Source organism: Sarcophilus harrisii, chromosome 2 (genome assembly GCF_902635505.1).
Source record: "Sarcophilus harrisii chromosome 2, mSarHar1.11, whole genome shotgun sequence".
NCBI classification, from domain to species: domain Eukaryota; kingdom Metazoa; phylum Chordata; class Mammalia; order Dasyuromorphia; family Dasyuridae; genus Sarcophilus; species Sarcophilus harrisii.
The window spans coordinates 432,344,077-432,363,525 of record NC_045427.1 but is presented as its reverse complement, the minus strand read 5'-3'; the positions used below and the strand labels follow the sequence as shown (position 1 = coordinate 432,363,525).

The following is a 19,449-nucleotide window of genomic DNA, read 5'->3' as shown; positions in this document are numbered from 1 at the left end:
ACTTTATATTAGGATCAGGGCCTATCTACTTCTAGGGAGAGTGTCTGGATTGAGGTTTTGTCTTCTTGGATTTTTTTTTGTTCCTTTTTTTGGAGAGTATTGTGTGTTGTGTCACTCCAGAATCATTCTAAAACCTGTAAATTTTCAGGGTTCCCAAAGTAGTTTGATACAGGGTAAAGTCTAATCACTGCCTCCTTGGACTGAGCTATGCAAATTCCTGACCTAGGTTTGGGTTTGTGCAATATTTTTATTTACTTGTCCCAAGTCTGAAGTTGTACACTGCTATTGAATTCAGTCATTATCAGCCACCTGGAAAACTGTTGGTTCAAAATGACAGAACTACATGCTCCTCTTTGGTCTGGAATTCTTGCTTTGGAGGTCCATTTCAGGCTTCAAACTTTGTTGCTGCATTGAACCCTGCTGCACTCCTGAGATCAGAGTTACACATCTATTTCTCTCCTTCCTAACTTCCCTATTAAAGCCAAGAGTATCACTAGCCATCTAATAACCTAGGTTCAAAAACTGTATCATCCTAAACTCCTCATTGTTTCCCTCACTTTTATATTCAGTCATTTGTCAGGTCCTGTCCATTTTTCTTTTGAAATCTCTTGAATAGACACGGCATTTCCTCTCTTCTCATACAACAAATATCCAGGTATAGGCCATTCTAACTTTTGCCTGCACTACTTCAGTAACCTACTGATTAGTTCCTCCATTTTAAGTGGAGAAACTCCAGTCCATCCTTTACTGGGCTATCACTTACTAAAGGATAGGTTTGACTGTATCATTCTCCTATCAAAAAAACAAAACAAAACAAAACAAAACCCAGTGGCTCCTTATTATTTCCAAGATCAAATATAAAATATAGCATTCAAAGTTTCTTTCTTCCTTTACTATCTTATATCTTATTCCACTCCATGTGTCCCATACTCCAATGGCATTTGCCTCCTTATTGTTAATCACACATGACAGATTCTGTCTCCTAACTCCAAGCATTTTCACTGATTGCTTCGCATGTCTATATCTCTCTTTCCCTCTACTTCTTGCTTTCTCTGGCTTCCTTAAAGTTCAGTTAGTCTCCCATTCTTCCCTAATTAGGATTAGGGCAGAACTCATTTATGCCTTCCCTCTGAGACCATCCCCAATTTACCTGGTATATATTTTGTTTTAATATTATTCTTTGTATACTGTCCCCTCTATGAGACTGTGAATTCCTTGAGAGAAGGAACTGTTTTTGCCCTTCTTTGTATCACCAGTATTAAGCATGGTGTCTATCTAGCACATATAGTAGGCTCTTAATACATGCCAGTTGACTGACTTTATTTCTTTTTTTATAGCTTTTTTATTTACAAGATATATGCATGGGTAATGTTTCAGCATTGACAATTGCTAAACCTTTTGTTCCAATTTTTCCCCTCCTTCCCCCTATCCCCTCCCCGCAGATGGCAGATTGACCAATACCTGTTAAATATAGTTAAAGCATATGTTAAATACAATATATATATATATATATATATATATATATATATATATATACATGTCCATACAGTTATTTTGCTGTACAAAAAGAATCGGGACTTTGAAATAGTGTACAATTAGCCTGTGAAGGAAATAAAAAATGCAGGCGGACAAAAATAGAGGGATTGGGAATTCTATGTAGTGGTTCATTCATACTCATTTCCCCTCTTTTGCTGGGTGTAGCTGGTTCAGTTCATTACCGCTCTATTGGAACTGATTTGGTTCATCACATTCTTGAAGAAGGCCATGTCCATCAGAATTGATCATCATATAGTATTGTTGTTGAAGTATATGATAATCTCCTGGTCCTGCTCAATTCACTCAGCATCAGTTCATGTAAGTCTCTCCAGGACTTTCTGAAATCATCCTGCTAGTCATTACTTACAGAACAATAATATTTCATAATATTCGTATACCATAATTTATTCAGCCATTCTCCAATTGATGGGCATCCATTCAGTTTCCAGTTTCTTGCCACTACAAAAAGGGCTGCCACAAACATTTTTACACATGTGGGTCCCTTTCCCTTCTTTAAAATCTCTTTGGGATGTAAGGTCAGTAGAAACACTGCTGGGTCAAAGAGTATATACAGTTTGATAACCTTTTGAGCACAGTTCCAAATTGCTCTCCAGAATGGCTGGATGTATTCACAATTCCATCAACAATGTCTCAGTGTCCCAGTTTTCCTACATCCCCTCCAACATTCCGCATTATCTTTGTCTGTCATTCTAGCCAATCTGACAGGTGTGTAGTGGTATCTCAGAGTTGTCTTAATTTGCATTTCTCTGATTAATAATGATTTGGAGCATCTTTTCATATGGCTAGAAATAGTTTCAATTTCTTGGTCTGAGAATTGTCTGTTCATATTCTTTGACCATTTATCAATTGGAGAATGGCTTGATTTTTTATAAATTATAGGACTGACTTTATTTCTGAGTTTGTTCTTTACTTGACACACATTCTAGGGCTCAAAATACTCCTTGTGCTGGAATGCCATTTCTAAGCATAAGTTCCTTCCTCTCTCTACTCTGGATCTATGACTTAGAGGCAGATAGTGAATGATAGAACTGCCGATTAGCAAATGTTATGGCATCCAGCACAAGGGTAAGGTTCTCTTATGTGTCTGCAATCTTTTCTTCTTTATCATCTTTGTTTTTTTAAGGCACATCATGTTTTATGTTGTATTTTTCCAATTATATAAAAAAAATTTGAACATTCCTAAATTTTTTTGAGTTTCAGATTTTTTCCCCTCCCTCCCATTTGATATGGAGTATACAGATATAGTCATGCAAAACATATTTCCAGATTAGTCATGTTGTAAAAGCACTCTCTCTCCCCCTAAAAAAACTCCAATAAAAATAAAATATGTTTTTTAAAAGTATGCTTTGATTTGCACTCAAACTCCATTCATTCTTTTTCTGGATATGATTAGCATTTGTTTTCATGAGTCAGGGCCTCTTCTTAATACTAATAGCTAACATTTACATAGTACTTATGTGCCATCTAATATTCAAAACATTTTATAATTATTATCTTATTTGATCCTCATGAAAAGAGTGGGAGGAAGGTACCATTACTGTCCTCATTTTACAGATGAGGAAACTGAGGCAGATGGATTCATTAACTTACTCAGAGTCACACACATAGTATATATGAGGTTGGATTAAAAGAACTAGATTGTTTTGTAGATTGAAGAGAAGATTCAGAGTGGAAAAACATGAACATAATCTTCAAGTCTTTGAAAGATTGTCCTTTGGAATTTTTTTCTATTTGATCCAAAAGGCAGAACCTAAAAGTAGAAGTTGAAATGAAACGAATTTAGATATGAAGAAGGGGCTCATAACAATTTTTGTTGTTCAGTTGTCTTGGAATCTGTGATTCTATTTGAGGTCTTACTAACAGAAATATTGGAATGGCTTGCCATTTCATTCTCCGACTTATTTTTATAGATGACTAACTGAGGTAAATAGGGTTAAGTGACTTGCCCCAAGGTTACTCAGCTAGTAAGGTATATGAAACCATATTTGAACTTAGGAAGATGAGTCTCCTTGACTTCAGGCCTGACACTTTATCCACTACACTACCTAATTACTTTTCCTAACATTAGAGCTGTACAAAAGCTAAATAGGTTGCTTTGAAGAGGTGGTGGATTCTTCTTTCTTCGAAATCTTCAAGTAGAGGGTGGGTGACCACTTATCAGGTATATCATAATGGGGATTGAGCAATTTCTGTTATGTTTTAGGCTGCTGATGCCTCTTCCTGTTCTCAACTTCCATAATTCTATGATTCACATTGAAAGTCAGATCTTTCTAGTTGCAGGAAACCCAGACACAATAGGGGTCCCTCAGCTCATTTCTATTCATCAAAGAAGGCTTTAAGAATTGAGTGACAGGCTGAAATTTCCTCCTGTCTCATTTGTCTCTCATTTGACTTTCCTGTCTTCCCTTTCCTGTCAGCAACTATTGACTTTAGAGGATGCTTAGAGACACTATAAATACAATATTCTGTATCTTTTTCTTGAAATCCATCATCAGATTCTGAGTTTCCTGCTTCTTCCAGCTGTTTCTGCTATATAGGGGCCCCTCCTGTGCAGAGGTTGATAGGAGATACAGAAGGAGAGCTCGAATTCCTGCTGAGACTCTCAGAGACATTCAGGTGAGACCCATCAGCTCAACCCTTATCCTTGGAGTTCCAGAGGATAAGGAAGGAAGTTTCTTTGCTAATTAAATCCCTGGGGATGGGGAGTGGGGTGAGGATGGGGAATGAGGCTTTAAGGACCTCCCTCCCCCAAAGCTCTGTTCACCTCTGTTCCTAGATTGGAATATTAAGCTGAATAAGGAATATTTTCTAAAGGATTTTTTTTTGATCTATGACCAATCTTAGTAAAGCTGTTTTAAAATCAAACAGGATTTATAAATTTCTAAGGAAGTGTACATTTGTTTTCAATATATATTCATAAGTTCCTTGAGGATGGTGACTATTTTTGACTCTTTGTATACCCATCCTTTAACATAGTACCTGACTCTTAGTAAGTATTTAACAAGTGCATATTGATTGACCAATACTATTATTTTATAAATTATGTAGAATCATCCAAATCAAGTCCCTTCCCCTCTCTGGTTGTCAATTTCTTCCTTTTAAAATGAGAAGATTGTACCAGAACTATGCAGAGTCTAGGATTTCTTTCAGTTTTAACCTTTTGTTCTCATCTCTTTCTCAGTTCAGAGATGGGTATATTAGAGGAAAGATATTCGGATATAAAAAAGAACTTGATGGTAGATATAAACTATAAAACTGTTGCATTTAGATAGGGTTGCTTCCGATTAACTAAACTCTTTGTCTTATGGAACTATCCTTATTCAGGGGTACTCATCCAGTTGTTTATTTCGAAAGTCTAAACCCCTACTGAGTATGTATGTATGTCAGAAAAATCTTGGTAACCAAACCAAAAGCTTTAAACTATAATGTTTTGAATAAGATCCTGGAGTAAGAGAGTCTTGCCTGAAAACCTAGAATATCAGAGCTGGATGCAATATTACAATTATAAAATATGCAGCAAGTTTCTGATTATACTGGGGTTAGAAGCTGGGTTCCAACTATTCTGGTGCTCTTTCCCTCAAAACATACTGTTTCTCTCTGTGCAGTTCAGGGAATAAAAGGTGCTTGAGAAAGGCAATTAAAACACTTAAGGGCAACCAAAGGAAGAATACATAGTTTTTAACATAAAGCAAAGAGAAGAGTTACTTACTCAGCCCTGAAGGGAAAATATGGAATTCTAACCTAAAAGATTTGTGGAGGAACTAGGTCTGCAAGTTTATTGATAAAGGATGAAGTGAAGGATAGTACCAAGAGGTTAAGACTTAAGTGCCTAGTGTTTGCATAGCCAGATATGTGCCCAGATTTTTTTGGCTTCAAGTTTGGCTTGCTATTGCCTATACCATGCTCTATCTAATAAGATATATACAAGGTAGAAAAGAAAAAGGGAGAGAAGAAGGAAATGTATTAAGTCTTTGCAATAATGCCAGGAATATACACATGTGTATATATGGATTTAGGAAAATCAGACAAAATAAAGGACCTTTCTCACAGTTTATATGGAGTAATATGGTATTTGTGGATTCAGACCAAACCAATGAGTACTAAAACTCACTCATCTTCCTTTAAACACATACTGGGGGGAGGGGGACCCTAACAAAAAAATCTTTCTTGTGTTGCAAAGGTCTTTGTTTCTGGAGTGTGTGTGTGTGTGTGTGTGTGTGTGTGTGTGTGTGAAGGGGATATTTCTTTTTCATTCAAATTAATTTTATTCTTTAAATCTGGTTTTGAATGGAAGTAACAGTGAAATTATTTGGAGTATTCTGACCATCATATGCAGATTTGGAGGGGAAATCTCATATTTACTTCAGATTTTAATTTTGAGGAAAATATTTTTAAAGAATGTTTTTTCATTATTATTTTGTTCATTTTATATTAGGAAAGAAGATGCATAAGATCTGGGGACTTGTACTCTTCTGTGGACTGCTCACACAGAGCTCAGCCCACATAAGAAGACATAAACTGATCTCGACTCAACCACTGGCAAAAGCATCTGTTCAGGCAGAAGTATCAGCACGGGCAGAAGTCTCCCCAAGCTTACTCTTAGAGGTGGCTACTAGTAAGTTGCCATTTGACTCAGTCCCATATGCTTCCAGGTGATCTATGACTGAAAGTAAAAAGCTCACTGTAAGGAATTCTGGTAGTAGTAAAACACATGTGTGGTCATCTGTGGAGTGGGTGGAGATTTAAAATGGATCAATATAACATTTTCTCCAAATCTCATAAGAATTCTAAGAGGGGCAGGGTGAAGGCATAGTGGTAAAATTAGCCCCATTCCCACAAGAAATTCTAGTGAGTATCTCTACCAATCTGTGATAACTGGATATAAAAAGGAAGGGAATCAATTCATTTCTTGAGCTTAATATTTAATCACCCATAGATCTTTTATGAGCATTTCCACTCATTGTTTCCCCTAAAATGAGGAGATTGACTTACAGGGGTAATGTGATATAGGAAAAGAACCCTGGATGTGGAGTCAAAGCCCTTGATTCCAATCCCAGCAATACCATTTTCTACATGTTTGACCTTAAGCAACTATTTAATAATTTGGCAAAAATAACCATTACAAAAGCAAGTTCAACCTTAAATATAATATTTCCATCTCTTGGTATCCATCTCACCTCTGAAAGAAAGAGAGGTATATTTTCATTTTTTTCTTTGAGGATATTTTTAGTCATTATAATTTGACTCTTTTTTTAGTTTTTATTAAGAACTTACTATGTGTGGCATTATGCTAAGCCTTGGAGCCACAAAAGCAAAAATAGGGATTGTGCCCTTTTGAAATTAATGGAAGAGGTGACATGTACCACCAGAGGGCTGAGGAGAATGAAAAGGCTATCTACAGAAGGCAGATTTTGAGCTGCATTTTGAAAGAAGTCCAGGAAGCCAACAGATTATGGTATAGAGGGAAATAATACCAGGCATGGAAAACAGCCAGAGAAAAGCCAGGAAATGGGGAAATGAAATATTGTGTTACAGAAAAGGCAAGAAGGCCAATGTCACTGAATGGTAGAATATATGAAGAGGACTGAAGCATAAGAAGACTGGAAAGGTAGGAAGGGGCTAGGTTCTGAAGGGCTTTAAATGGCAAGGGGAGGGTCTCAAATTTGTTCTTGGAGATAATAGAGATATACTGGAATATATTAAGTAAGACATGACATAGATTTGTTGTGGTAATAAAAAAAAAATGAAACAAACCTAATACCTGTTTTGGAGGAGCCATCTGAAAGTAGTTGGTAATATGGCAAGAGAGGGCTGAGCGCTGGATATATCATACTCTCAGAGATGATGACTGAAACGAATTCATGAGATCACTAAGCACTAGTATTAAGAGAAGTGAAAAGAAAGTCAAGGACAAAGACCAATGATCAGTAAGCATGATCTGAATGAAAATCAACAAAGGAGACAGAGGAGTGATCAGGCAGGTAAGAGGAAAACCAGGAGAGAGTAATGTCATGAAAACCCAGAGAGGAAAAATAACAAGAAGATGGTGATTGACGAGGGTTACAGAGAAGTCAAGAAGAAGCTGCTTGCTTTAACCACATTCACATTTTATAGCAATCATATCCCAATATATTATGCACTAAAATTTCATCATTCAATACCCAGACCTAATTTTTATTCAGTCATGTCCAAGTCTTTGTAACCCCATTTAGGGTTTTCTTGGCAGAAATAATGGAGTGGTTTGCTATTTCCTTCTCCAGATCATTTTACAGATGAAGAAACTGAAGTTAACAGGATTAAGTGACTTGCCCATTGTCACATAGCAAGTAATTATTCAAGGCTGGATTTGAACTAAGGCAGAGAAGTCTTAACTTCAGGCCAAGTGCACCATGTAATTGCCTTCTTTAAAACAGGCATCATCTTTGTTTCAGCCTTTCACTACCACAAAAAGTGCTGCAACAAACATTTATTAAGTATCTGTTATGTATCAAGACATGCTCAGGGCTGGTATTAAACAAAAATATAAACCCCTATCTCTCAGGAAGTTTATCATCTATAGATTGGACCACATCAACCCATAAATGTCTCTATTACTTTCTAGATCAAATGTGAAATTTTCTATTTGATATTTAAAGACCTTTACAACTTGGCCTTTCCTCAGTCCCCTTATGCTTACAAATACACAAATAAATAGTGTATGAAACAGAATATGACAAGTCAAAGGAGAATTATAGACAAAAGATTCTAGGAAACAGTAATAAGGAATTATTTCTGTCGAAGGGCAATCAAAGAAGGCTTTATGGAGTAGATGTCCCATAAGTTAAGCTTTAAAGAAAGGAGAATTAGAGATTTAACATGGAGACACTAATTTATTCTACACATGGTAAGGATGTTTGGAGAAATGTATGAAAATAGCATAGAAGAGGACTTGTTAGTATTTGAGAAGTCAGTGGAGTTTGTAAGCCTCCTTTCCCTTCTTAATTTACCCCCACTTTCAAGTCTATCTCCTTTATGCAGCAAAAACTTAGAAAAAGTCATTTTCTAGGTAGGATCTCTTCTAAATCCATTTGCATTTTAAAGGGAGAATTGTACAAAAATCAAAAAAATAGATTTCTATTATGTGGACTAAAATGAATGGAGGATTTAGGTCAGGAGGGAACCTGGAAATCAGATCTAAGGGTGCTGTGGTTGTTGAATTTTGGAAGATTTGAAGAGATCATTAATGAATTTCCATCATTGCTTTGCTCAGCCTATAGGCAATCATTCTTCCACTAATAAATTAGATCAATCAATTCATGTTTTATAGGATCAAATTTAAGAACTATTAGCTACATTGTCAAATCCTTTTAGGATGAGAAATCTGAATTCTAGAGAGAACATCCAAGTTGAGTGAGACCATATAGGTGTTAAGAAGAAGAGCTGGATTCAAATCCATGTCCTTCAATTCTAGATATAGTTCTTTTGTTCTCATTGTTAGACTATTCTTCTTTAAGGAAGAATTAAACCTAAGACTCACTGATACTTTGAAACTATTTACAGGTTTACACAGCAAACTGCTGAATACAAATACTCTCAACAATCTTAAGAAACTTCCCTTCATGGAGGCCTTTCACCTTATTCAAGGTGGATTGCTTGGAAGTTTGCATGCAGGAGTGGATGCCAAGTTTCTTGGCCTGGAGATTTCTTCGTGAGTTCACCTTACTAATTGCCTAGTTTCAGACCCAAATGAGGGGACCAGATAGTCCCAGGCAGTGGCAAGGATACTAGATTGAAGAATTTAAATCAGGGGAAGGTTTGTGGGAGGACAGAACAATTTAAAGTCAGGTCTGACTTGGAGAGAAGGAGGACAAATGCAGGGTGAGACAGGGAAGAGTGTGAATGGGGCAAAGTTAAGATTTTTGCTCTCCTCAAAAGAAAGTGTTTATTATTCTGGAGGACTAAGTTGACCTGAAGGTGGCCCTACGTATGTGTTTTGGAGGATCATGTGAGAGGATAAATGTTGGTTAAAAACAAATAAATGAAAATATTTACTCAACATACTATATCTACAATATGATATAATGCCCTTAGAAAGATCTGAAATAACATTATAGCCTGAAGACACATAAGAGTATTCTCATTTATCAGCCAAAAAAAAAAAGGAAAAAAGGAAGGAAACAAGCATCTGTTATTATAAAATTCTTACTATGTACTAGGTGAAGTAAAACAGATTGTTTCCATTGCAATGCCATATGGTGGTTGTTTTAATCATCTGTAGCTCCAGGTCCATGGCTTCTGTTGTAATTGAAATGAAGACAGTTTGAATAAAAAGTACCTAGCAACTGTCAGTTTATTAGTAAAGTGTGAATTTATTAATAAAGGAGGTCACTGACTTTTTCAGCAAGTCAAAAGACTCTAAGAAAGAAAGGCAGTACCTTTTTATAAGCATAGAACAAAGAACAGAAGTTGGTAAATGGAGGAAAATATGATTCATTAAAGAAATGACAGCATCATGGAGGCAGGGGTAATACTATTGGTTGAAAGGCTGGGATATGGACTGGTAACAACCCTTCCTTCCATATTGACAATACTGACTGATACTGTCCACATGGATCTTGTTACTAATAGTCAATAACAAATGTTCTCCAATTGTACAACAACAGCGAGAGATGACATGTTTCATGGAATAGCATCATGCTAGTTGATAGAGATAATGATAAGTGTCCTAGTATTGAACTAGGATAATTAATGGTATAGAAGATAACAAGTTTCCTTGACATGAAAACATTTTCAGGTAGTGCTAAGATAGCACTTCCCTTTGAATTAAAGTCTTTTACAAGGTCACTGAGTTTTTAAACTTATCTCAGTTTTTTTTTTTTCAATGAAAAGTGATTTGCTTTTGTATTTAGTCAGCTTTTATTTAATTAAAAGTGATTGATAGGAAAACTTAACTTTTTCATTTAACTGAGAGAGATTGAACTTTTGAATTCATAAGTTTCCTCAATCAGAGACTGAGAAAAGGGCTTAGGTAGTTATACAAAAATAGAGTTACAAATAAAATTAGTTACAAAATAAGATCAATTGAAAAACTGATACAGAGCTAATTTGATTTTCTCACCTCCCTTAATCTTGGAGTCGCTCCACTTTCTGAACCTCTTAGATGCTTTCCTGATAGATAGTTGAGTCTCATGTCCAAGAACCTTCTAAGACTTGCCATTATTTAATGATATTCTTGTTGAATTAATAGTTTAACCTCAAAGATGATCCCATACCATCTGAGCTTCTGTGTGGAACTTCATGTGAAAACTGACTAGACATTAAAACACTAAAAATCCTACTCTGTAATTATTTCCTCCACATGAGTTTTCCACCCTTATCTACACTCCAAGTGTCATAAAATCTAGGACGAAGGCTTCTTCTGGCCTTATTATCTCTGACAGTGCCTTTCAATTATTTAGGACCATAATAAGTATTTAATAAATTGACAGATACTTGATTGATTCAGTAATAATAAAAAAAGTGATAGTCCCTGAAGGTAGGAAAATAAAGATGTTCTTTTGATGATTTTTCACTCCCCCCAATAAACTCTTAAAATAAAAGGCAAGTCTTGTAGAGGAGAAAAATCTAGAAATGAAAGTAAAAAGATTTGAATTCTAGTCTTGGCTCAATAACTAAAACATTAGGTACAGTGGAGTGAGTTACTTAACTTGACCAAATAAGCAAAGAAGCCACATACCATATCCTATATTTCTGGAGTAATCTTTTAGAGTTGTCTAGTCTCACTTTCATGACTTAGGGTGAATGATTACAACGAATTGGGAAAGATGTTACCAAGTGGACCTTCTAATTAAGTCGTCAGCCCAGCCATAATTTGGATATAAGATGATCAGGCTAGAAGAGAGAATCAGTTAAGGGTCAATGTTAAAGTTCAGAATCTATGTCAAAGTTGAGAATTGATGTCAAAGTTCAAAATCCTGAGGGTCTTTAGTTGAAAACCCCTTGCCTTTGTCTGATAGAAAGCTAAAATACTGGAGTGGTTTAATTTGGATGGGGCTATATCTATGAAGAACATGAATTATTGACTTCTTACCTATAATATGACTTCTCTGTTCAGGATTGAAATTATAGAGGCCCAAATCTTCAATATTAATATTACACAAAATGAAGAAAAACATCAACAACTATTAGCAACATTCCCTGCAACCTTGGATATTGAAGCAAACATGTGAGTGATCTTTGTAAGTCTTAAAATCTCAATTCAGTGGAATAAATGATGGATCAGCAAAAGTAAGTTAGGTAACCATGATTCTGATGTTTCTTGACAAATATGAAGAAAATACTTTATAAGTTATAAAGTTTGTGAATCAGGGTTTGTTGAGTGATGACTTGAGGCTGTCAGAATTGTATATTAAGATGAACATTTTGGTAGTTCCATGAATAATGGATTAAGAGGAAGGAAAGAAAGTAGAAGGACTACTGTAGTAGGTCAGGTGGAAAGTTATACTGATCTGAATCAAGAAGTAGCTATATGAGTGGAGAGAAGATAGAGTTTCTTTGAGCAGACAGGTCAAAAGCAAGATTATAAAGGGTTGAGAAGAGAATGAGAGGAGAGAAGATGAAGGTGACAAGTTCAAACAACTTTTTCAAGGATTTTGACTCCTTAATAAAAGGGGGAGAGATAGAGGAAGATAGTTTGTGAATATGGATGGGTCCAGTGATCTTTTTAAAAAATCATGTTAGTAGATAGCAATGAAAGGACAAGAATATAGAGAGAGATTTAAAATGACAGACGAAAAAAAGAGAGAAAGCATCACAGAGAAACCAAGAAAGTAATAAAAAACACAGAGAGATAGAGACAGAAAGGAAAGGAGGGAAAAGAAAAAAAGAGCGCAAAAGTGAGAGAAAGAGAGAATGAAGGAAAAAGAAAAAGAAGAGAGATAAAAGGAGGAAGAGAGAAGGGGAAAGACAGAGGAAAAGAGACAGATGGACAGAAAAAGACAGACAGAGACAGAATCTCAGAGAATCAGAAAAGGAGGTAAGAGAGAGACAAAGTTGGGGAGAGGAAGAATGAGAAAGAGAGGAGTAGGTGGAGAGAGACATAATGAGAAAGGAAATGGTAGAGGGGGCAATCAGCTGAAGAAAATAATAGGTCATGATAAGAGATTTCAAAGTGCTTTGGAAATCATAAAGTATCAGCAAAGAAAAAAAATCTCAGTAGGAATCTAAAGATACTCCTCTCTTGTCTATGTTCATTGCTGCATTCCTCATTTGGGTTTGGTGAGCAGGAGTGTTGAGTTAACTCTGCTCTCTGATCTTATCCCATGATAGATTTCTATAAGTAATGGAGTTCTTTCTCTCTAAACTATCTTCTTTCTTTAGATTCTCTCTTGGAAATATTGGTTTCAAAATAGAAATGAACAACAGATTTCAAATTGGAACAGAGATGGATGAAAATGAAGATGGTTACTTGGTCATTCAGGGTTGTAACAGTAACCTTGTCAGTTTAAAAGTCAAAACCCACATTAGGTGAGTTATCAAAGAGCTTTGTAGTGCTCATGATTAGCAGTCAATTCATATATTTCCTGTGAATTTGTTCCCTTTCTTCTAGTCCAATATAGCCTGATTTCAAATGGAGGATGGAGCACTATCCTGGGTGGCAAGGACCTGGTTCTTATACCCTAATTGCACTATTAATCTACACAGAGTTCAAAATCTTATTGGAAATAAGGACTTCTCCTAGCTTAGTCAAGGAAAACATCTATTAAGAGATATACTATGAAATGATTGATTTAGGAAAGATAGTTTTATAAAAAAGATATTAAAATACTGTTTTAAAAGTTAGTTATTTGCAAGTTAGGGAGCAAGAAAAAGATATACTTTCTTATAAAGAAGGGAGTCATTTAAAAAGGTGGCCCTGTAAATAAGAGCACTAGACCTAAAACCTGATTCAAATTGGGCTTCAGACACTTATTAACTGGGCAACTCATTTAAGCCCGATTGCTTTCCACTTTCATTTCCCACCTCCACACACACACACACACACACATAAAATAAATAAATAAATAAATGGGACAAGAGCTAGAGATAAGGGGTTTCAGTGCTGGGATGGAGATGCATTTGAAATGTTTACATTCAGAAAGGACTGAAAGTCATTTCAAGAGTAAGGGGTAATAGTAACTATTTCGTATGGGTTCAGGGGTCCTCAAACTACGGCCGCGGGCCAAATGCAGCTGAGGATGTTTATCCCCCTCACCCAGGGCTATGAAGTTTCTTTATTTAAAGGCCCACAAAACAAAGTTTTTGTTTTGACTATAGTCCGGCCCTCCAACGGTCTGAGGGACAGTGAAGTGGCCCCTTATTTTAAAAGTTTGAGGACCCCTGTAATATGATATATATTTGCATGTCATATTTATGATATTTATATTCTAAATTATAGGATAATATCTTCATATATTTTTATAAGATTATATTTCATGTGATTTAAATTATATATGTGTGTGTGTGTATTTTAAAAAATCTATGTTAATAATCAACAATCATAGGCATTGGAGATATAAAAGCAGAAATCAAACAGTTTCATGCCCTCTCTGTATAGGCAAATACATAAACACATATAAGTATAAGCAAAATAAATACAAGGTAATTTGGTGGAAGATGAAGTTGGGGGGAAGGAGAAGGAAGGTACCAGGAAAGTCTTTGGATAACCTTGAATTGATCTTTTAAGGAAACTAAGTATTCTAGGAGTCAGTAAACCTGGATTTTAGTATAACCAGAACTTATTCCTCTCCTTTAGGATATCAGGAAATACTTTGTATTTCATAATTTCAGTTTCCCATTCGATAAGTATTTGTTAAGCACCTTTTAGTTGCAAACATTGGTGGGTAGGAAGAGAGGGGAGTTGAAGGATAATGAGTTCAATTTTGGACATATTGAGTTGAAGGGGTCTAAGAAACAATCAGTTTGAGATGCCTAATAAGTATTTGGAGATGTGAAATGGAAGTTCAGAAGTAAGGTTAAAGTTGGGCAAATAGATCTGACAATCATCCTCATAGAGATGATAATTTGAGAAAATCAAATATTGAACTTAGTATTTTATATTTGATTCAATTCTGTAATGGATCCTATTTCATAACTGCTTGAGACTTGTTGTTTTGTCTGTGTTAAATTCAGAAGTTCATGAGTCCAGATGTTTATTTTTCCCTGAGTTAAGTTTAAATTAAGCTTTCCTACAAAGCATTTTAATTGAAAGAAAACGGTTATCTCTATATATTCTTACATACCCATGGACAGTTAAAGGAGATCTGCTCCCCAATTAAACTAAGCATTATAGAATGCAGGTGGGGGTCAAAAAATCTGTTACTTCTGTTTAACTAGTGAGCAGATGGACTCTGCTCAACCTTTCCTGTAAACAGAATGGAAGGAAGGGTTGTTCCTAGTTTAAAATGTCCAGGCAATTATATTGTTTTCGTCATCTAAATTACTTGAGATTATAAACGACCATAGCATTCTACATCTGTGAAACTTTCTGTTTTCTGTTCTCTTGTACTTCTCAAATCTATATGAAGGTTAATAAGCCCCATCTTGTGATCTTTTGACTGGATGAGAGACCTTTTTTATTGGTAATTGCTACCTTTACCAATAAATTGAATGTGCTTGGAACTTTATACCTCAGTTTATCTTAATTTTCAAATGTAATAAATTGAATCCATGGGAGCTGATAGCACAAATGAAATAGTGAAGAGAGAGAAAAGAAAATGGATTAGAATTGATCCCCAAGAGATATCAACAGTTAGTATTCAGTACCCTGGAGGAAGATGTAGCAAAGGAGACAGAGGAGCAGTCAGACAGGTAGCAGGAGAACCAGGAGAGAACATAGTTTGATGAAAATTATGACAAAAGACAGTGTTACTGGGAAATGAGTGTGGACCACAACAGAGCATTTACACTCTTTCTGTTGTTTGCTTGCATTTCTGTTTTTCTTCCCAGGTAATTTTTATCTTTCTAAATCCAATTTTTCTTGTGCAACAAGAGAACTGTATAAATATGTACACATATATTGTACAATTTAACATGTATGCGAATGCCTGCCATCTAGGGGAGGGGGTGAAGGGAAGAAAGGGAAAAGTTGGAACAGAAGTGTTTACAAGGGTCAATGTTGAAAAATTACCCAAGCATATGTTCTGTCAATAAAAAGATATAATAAAAAAGACAATGTTGAAGAGAAGATGTATTTAATTATTTTAGGTGATCTAATTATTATATTAATCTAATAATCTAATCTAATTATTTTAAATCAATTACTAATCTAATAGCCATTAAGGAATCATTGGTAAGTTTGGAGAATAGAAATAATCTTTTCCTAATTAACATTAAAGAATTGTCTTAAAGATTTTAAAAAGATTTTGTAAATGTACAACACTGTAAACACCTGAGAGATTGTTATTTTCCAAGCATCAATTTCTCTTCTTTGCCTTCTTTAATAGGATTCATATTCTACTTAATTCTGAACTCCAAGAGAGCAGGAGCTTTTGCATTTCTCTCAGTGTCTAGCACTATACTCTAAACACAGTAGGCATTTAATTTTAATTTAAGTTCATTAAATACACATATGAAGGGATGCAATCTATTTGGAGGTTAGGGCTGAGGTTAGAAAGAAATAGAACAGTCTTCTCTTCTGGTTATTTAGGATGGAAATGTGATACTCAAATCATCCCTCTCCTGATACATATGGAACATTTTCATTACCACAATATTTCCTTCTTATAGCAGCATAACAGAGTAGAAAAGCAATCCCTGTATCAGAATCAGAGGACTAATTTCCAAATCCCAGGCCTGCTTCTTATTAACTATATATGACCTTGAATGAGCCACTGAGGCTCAGTTTCCTCATCCACAAAATGAAGAAGTAGAATAGATGGACTAAAGGACCATAGCCTTTTGCTTTCCAGCAATAGTGCCTATGAAAGAATATCCTTATTCATTAAACATTTTTGTTCTTCTCTGTGAGTCCTCTCCTCATAAGCATAAAAATTCAGTCCTAGATGTTTCTCTTGCTTAATTACTCAGCCTTTGCACAGTCATAGGTGGGAGTGTACTAGAGTCAATTCTAACTGACTTGTCAGAGTTTATGTAGTTAAATTTTCAATATGAGCATTTACATCTCAAAAATTGACAACTGATACAAATCAGAACTTGCTTTATCATTTTATTGTTAATTGACTTAATCAAGTGTTAGCAATACAAATCAAACTTAAAAACATGTGGGCATACTTGCCTGTTCTCCAAATACCACCACCCCTACCCCAAGGCCAGTAGTTAAACTCTTAGCAGCTCTCCCCTGTATTGCTCTCTAAATTTTATTTGAATTCAGCATGACTGAAAACTCATGGAAAGAAATCATCAACAGATTGGAGGCCTGATAACTGTAAGCTAAAGACAATAATAAAAATGTGAACATTAACAATAATAATAACTGACATTTATGTAATGCTTTACAGTTTGCAGAGTGCTTTACATCAATTATCTCACTTGAGACTTCCCATATCCTTTGGCCATATGGCAGTTTTTTTGGACCTGCTAAGCTGAATTTCCCACCAGGATAGGAGGCCTCTAGTCTTTGCACAGAGGGGATTTTTTTCTCACACCCAAGAAAGTGGTTGGTTATTTTCTGTCTTCTGTCTTTTTTCTCTCAGCCTACTCGATGCTATGCTGAATGCATTTTCAAAAGTTCTGAATGCTGTGGTTCCCCAACTGGTACAGGAAGCAGTAAGTGAACACATGCAGATTCCTCCAAGCCCTTCTTTAGTATGAATTCTGGGCAGTACAAAGAATCCCAGACTAGAACTCAAAAGTCTAGGATTCCAGCTCAAGCTGTCAGGTTCTGGCTTGTTGTGTAAATTTGGGCAAGTCTCTTCTCATTTCTGAAAAAAATGAGGAGTGGGGTAATATGATCTCTAAGGTTCTTCCCAGTGCTGACATTATTCTATAGACTCTTCTATACCTGATAACTGAGAGACACTTTCCCTCAGGAAATCGGATCTCAAACATACTTCTGCACTTGTGTTTCAGCTCTGTTCAGCAGTCAGCATGTGCATATTAAAGTTAGATGTTAAGCTGAAAACGGCTCTTGTTGGTAAGTATCTACTCTCCTCAGTCTCTCCTTTCCATTTTTAAGTGGCCAAGTTATTCAGATTATTATTGGCCATTTTGTCATTGTTACATAGGAGTTTTAAGGATTTCACATCAAGAACAAATTGGCAACTACCCGTTAAACTATAGAACAAGACAATTATTCTTATTCTAATCTGTCTCCCTTCCCTGAATCTGCTATGAAGAGGCAAAGAACTAACTGGTGTTTACGTGTAACAAAGTTAAAAATTAAAAAACAGAAACTCTGTGATTCTTCTATTGTCCTTCTTGAGATTCTTGAAAAATCCTGGACCAGATTTAAGCCTATTGAACTGAACACAATTCAATTCATTCTAGGGTTCCCTGATCGCTAATACAATGTCATTCCGTGGTTCCTATTTCACACTATTCCCTAAGAAAAATCACTAACTGATGAATGAGATAAGTGAGAAAATGGGTTTGGGATAGGTAAATAATGCTCTGTTTTAAGACCCGACCAAAACATTAAACTGGACTATTTCTAATGGAAAAAAAAGTTTGGAAAAATGATGAAGTGCTGTTAGATTCTGATTTCTTTGGGGCTGCTAAATCTAATCCACTGGAAGATGCCTTTCTGACCACTTCTAATTTGAGAACTAGGCTGAATCCCATTCTTCCCTGTGGCAAGTGAAAGATGAAATGACAGAGGAAACAAAGGTTCAAGCTTCCAAGAATATTGAGTTATTCAACAATACATGCCAATTACCTAGAAAATCTGGACCCGATTCTTTCCTTAGCTTGGAGAAGGATCCATTAATCACATAACATCAATTAATTAAAAGAAAACATTTAAACATGGTATAAAATTTGGTACTTGATTTCTAATTGAAGGACAGGTGAGGTCAGGACTTTCCAAGTAGGGAGGTAGAGAAGCAACAGGTGGAATTCCCTGCAATCAGAAAAAGAGGTATCACACTCCCTTCAAGTGTCCCTATACAATCAAAGGAGCATGGAAATAACAATTGAATATTCAGCATGGGGCAAGTTTTCAGATGAAATGTATGAGTTTCTTATGATGTATCATTACAAGAAAACTCCTTGAATCAATCTTTAGTTCTGAGTTTCTATTAAGCATAATAGAGGTCCTTAGTTAAAGGTCTGTAAGCAGCAGGTAGAGGTAGCCTAGCTTTCAGCAATATAGGACTGGGTTCAAACAATGCAATAAGATTTCCTCTCAATCTTAACAACTGAATAAAATTTTCTTACAAAACAGAAATTGAATTAGACCCATAACTGAATAGAAAGAGAACTGAATTAACTCTAGAATTTAGTCACAAAATGAAGTCAAGGTTCATTCAATTCCCCAAATTAACCACTTGTTGTCCTAATTCCCTCACTTCCTTCACCTCCATAACTCTAACTGACTCAGACCTTTTGAGCCTCCTGAATTCCACCTGGTCTCAGACATGGTTCTTTCTTTTCAGATGCACTAATATGTGGAAATAATCTCAATGTTAATTAATGAAACTTCCAGAAGGCAGATCAACTTTTTTCTAAACAGGTAAGGATTGCCTTTCAAAAAACTAGACTGCTTTGATTTATTGAGGTTTTCAAAGACTTGTTCTGGGAAAGGGGGATCCTGAACTCTAGAATACTGAATCCTAGCTCCTCAGAACTAAAATATTACAAATGGAGTCGTGAAAACTTTACTTCCACTCTTGCCTCAGATACTTAAAATATATGACCCTGGTTAAATCATATAAGGTCTCTTAGTATCCCTTCGTGAAATGGGAGAGTTGGACTCAA

At 35.7% G+C, this 19,449-nt stretch overlaps 1 protein-coding gene across 1 annotated transcript; it reads left to right on the top strand.

The window, feature by feature from the left end:
* Window positions 1-6,000: 6,000 nt before the first annotated feature.
* Window positions 6,001-19,198, top strand: LOC100934316 (BPI fold-containing family A member 1-like). The gene is made up of 7 exons (XM_012540777.3): window positions 6,001-6,172; window positions 9,097-9,244; window positions 11,651-11,761; window positions 12,916-13,062; window positions 17,229-17,301; window positions 17,605-17,668; window positions 19,128-19,198. The coding sequence occupies exons 1-7, from the start codon at window positions 6,001-6,003 to the stop codon at window positions 19,163-19,165; spliced, it is 753 nt and encodes a 250-aa protein (XP_012396231.2). The 3' UTR covers window positions 19,166-19,198.
* The last annotated feature ends 251 nt before the right edge of the window (window positions 19,199-19,449 follow it).

Bases quoted from the DNA above. Each gene is read 5' to 3' on its own strand.
- LOC100934316 (XM_012540777.3), top strand. From the start codon at position 6,001: ATGCATAAGATCTGGGGACTTGTACTCTTCTGTGGACTGCTCACACAG. The intron at 6,173-9,096 runs GTAAGTTGCCAT...AACTATTTACAG, and splicing joins ACTCTTAGAGGTGGCTACTA to GTTTACACAGCAAACTGCTG. The intron at 11,762-12,915 runs GTGAGTGATCTT...TTCTTTCTTTAG, and splicing joins TTGGATATTGAAGCAAACAT to ATTCTCTCTTGGAAATATTG.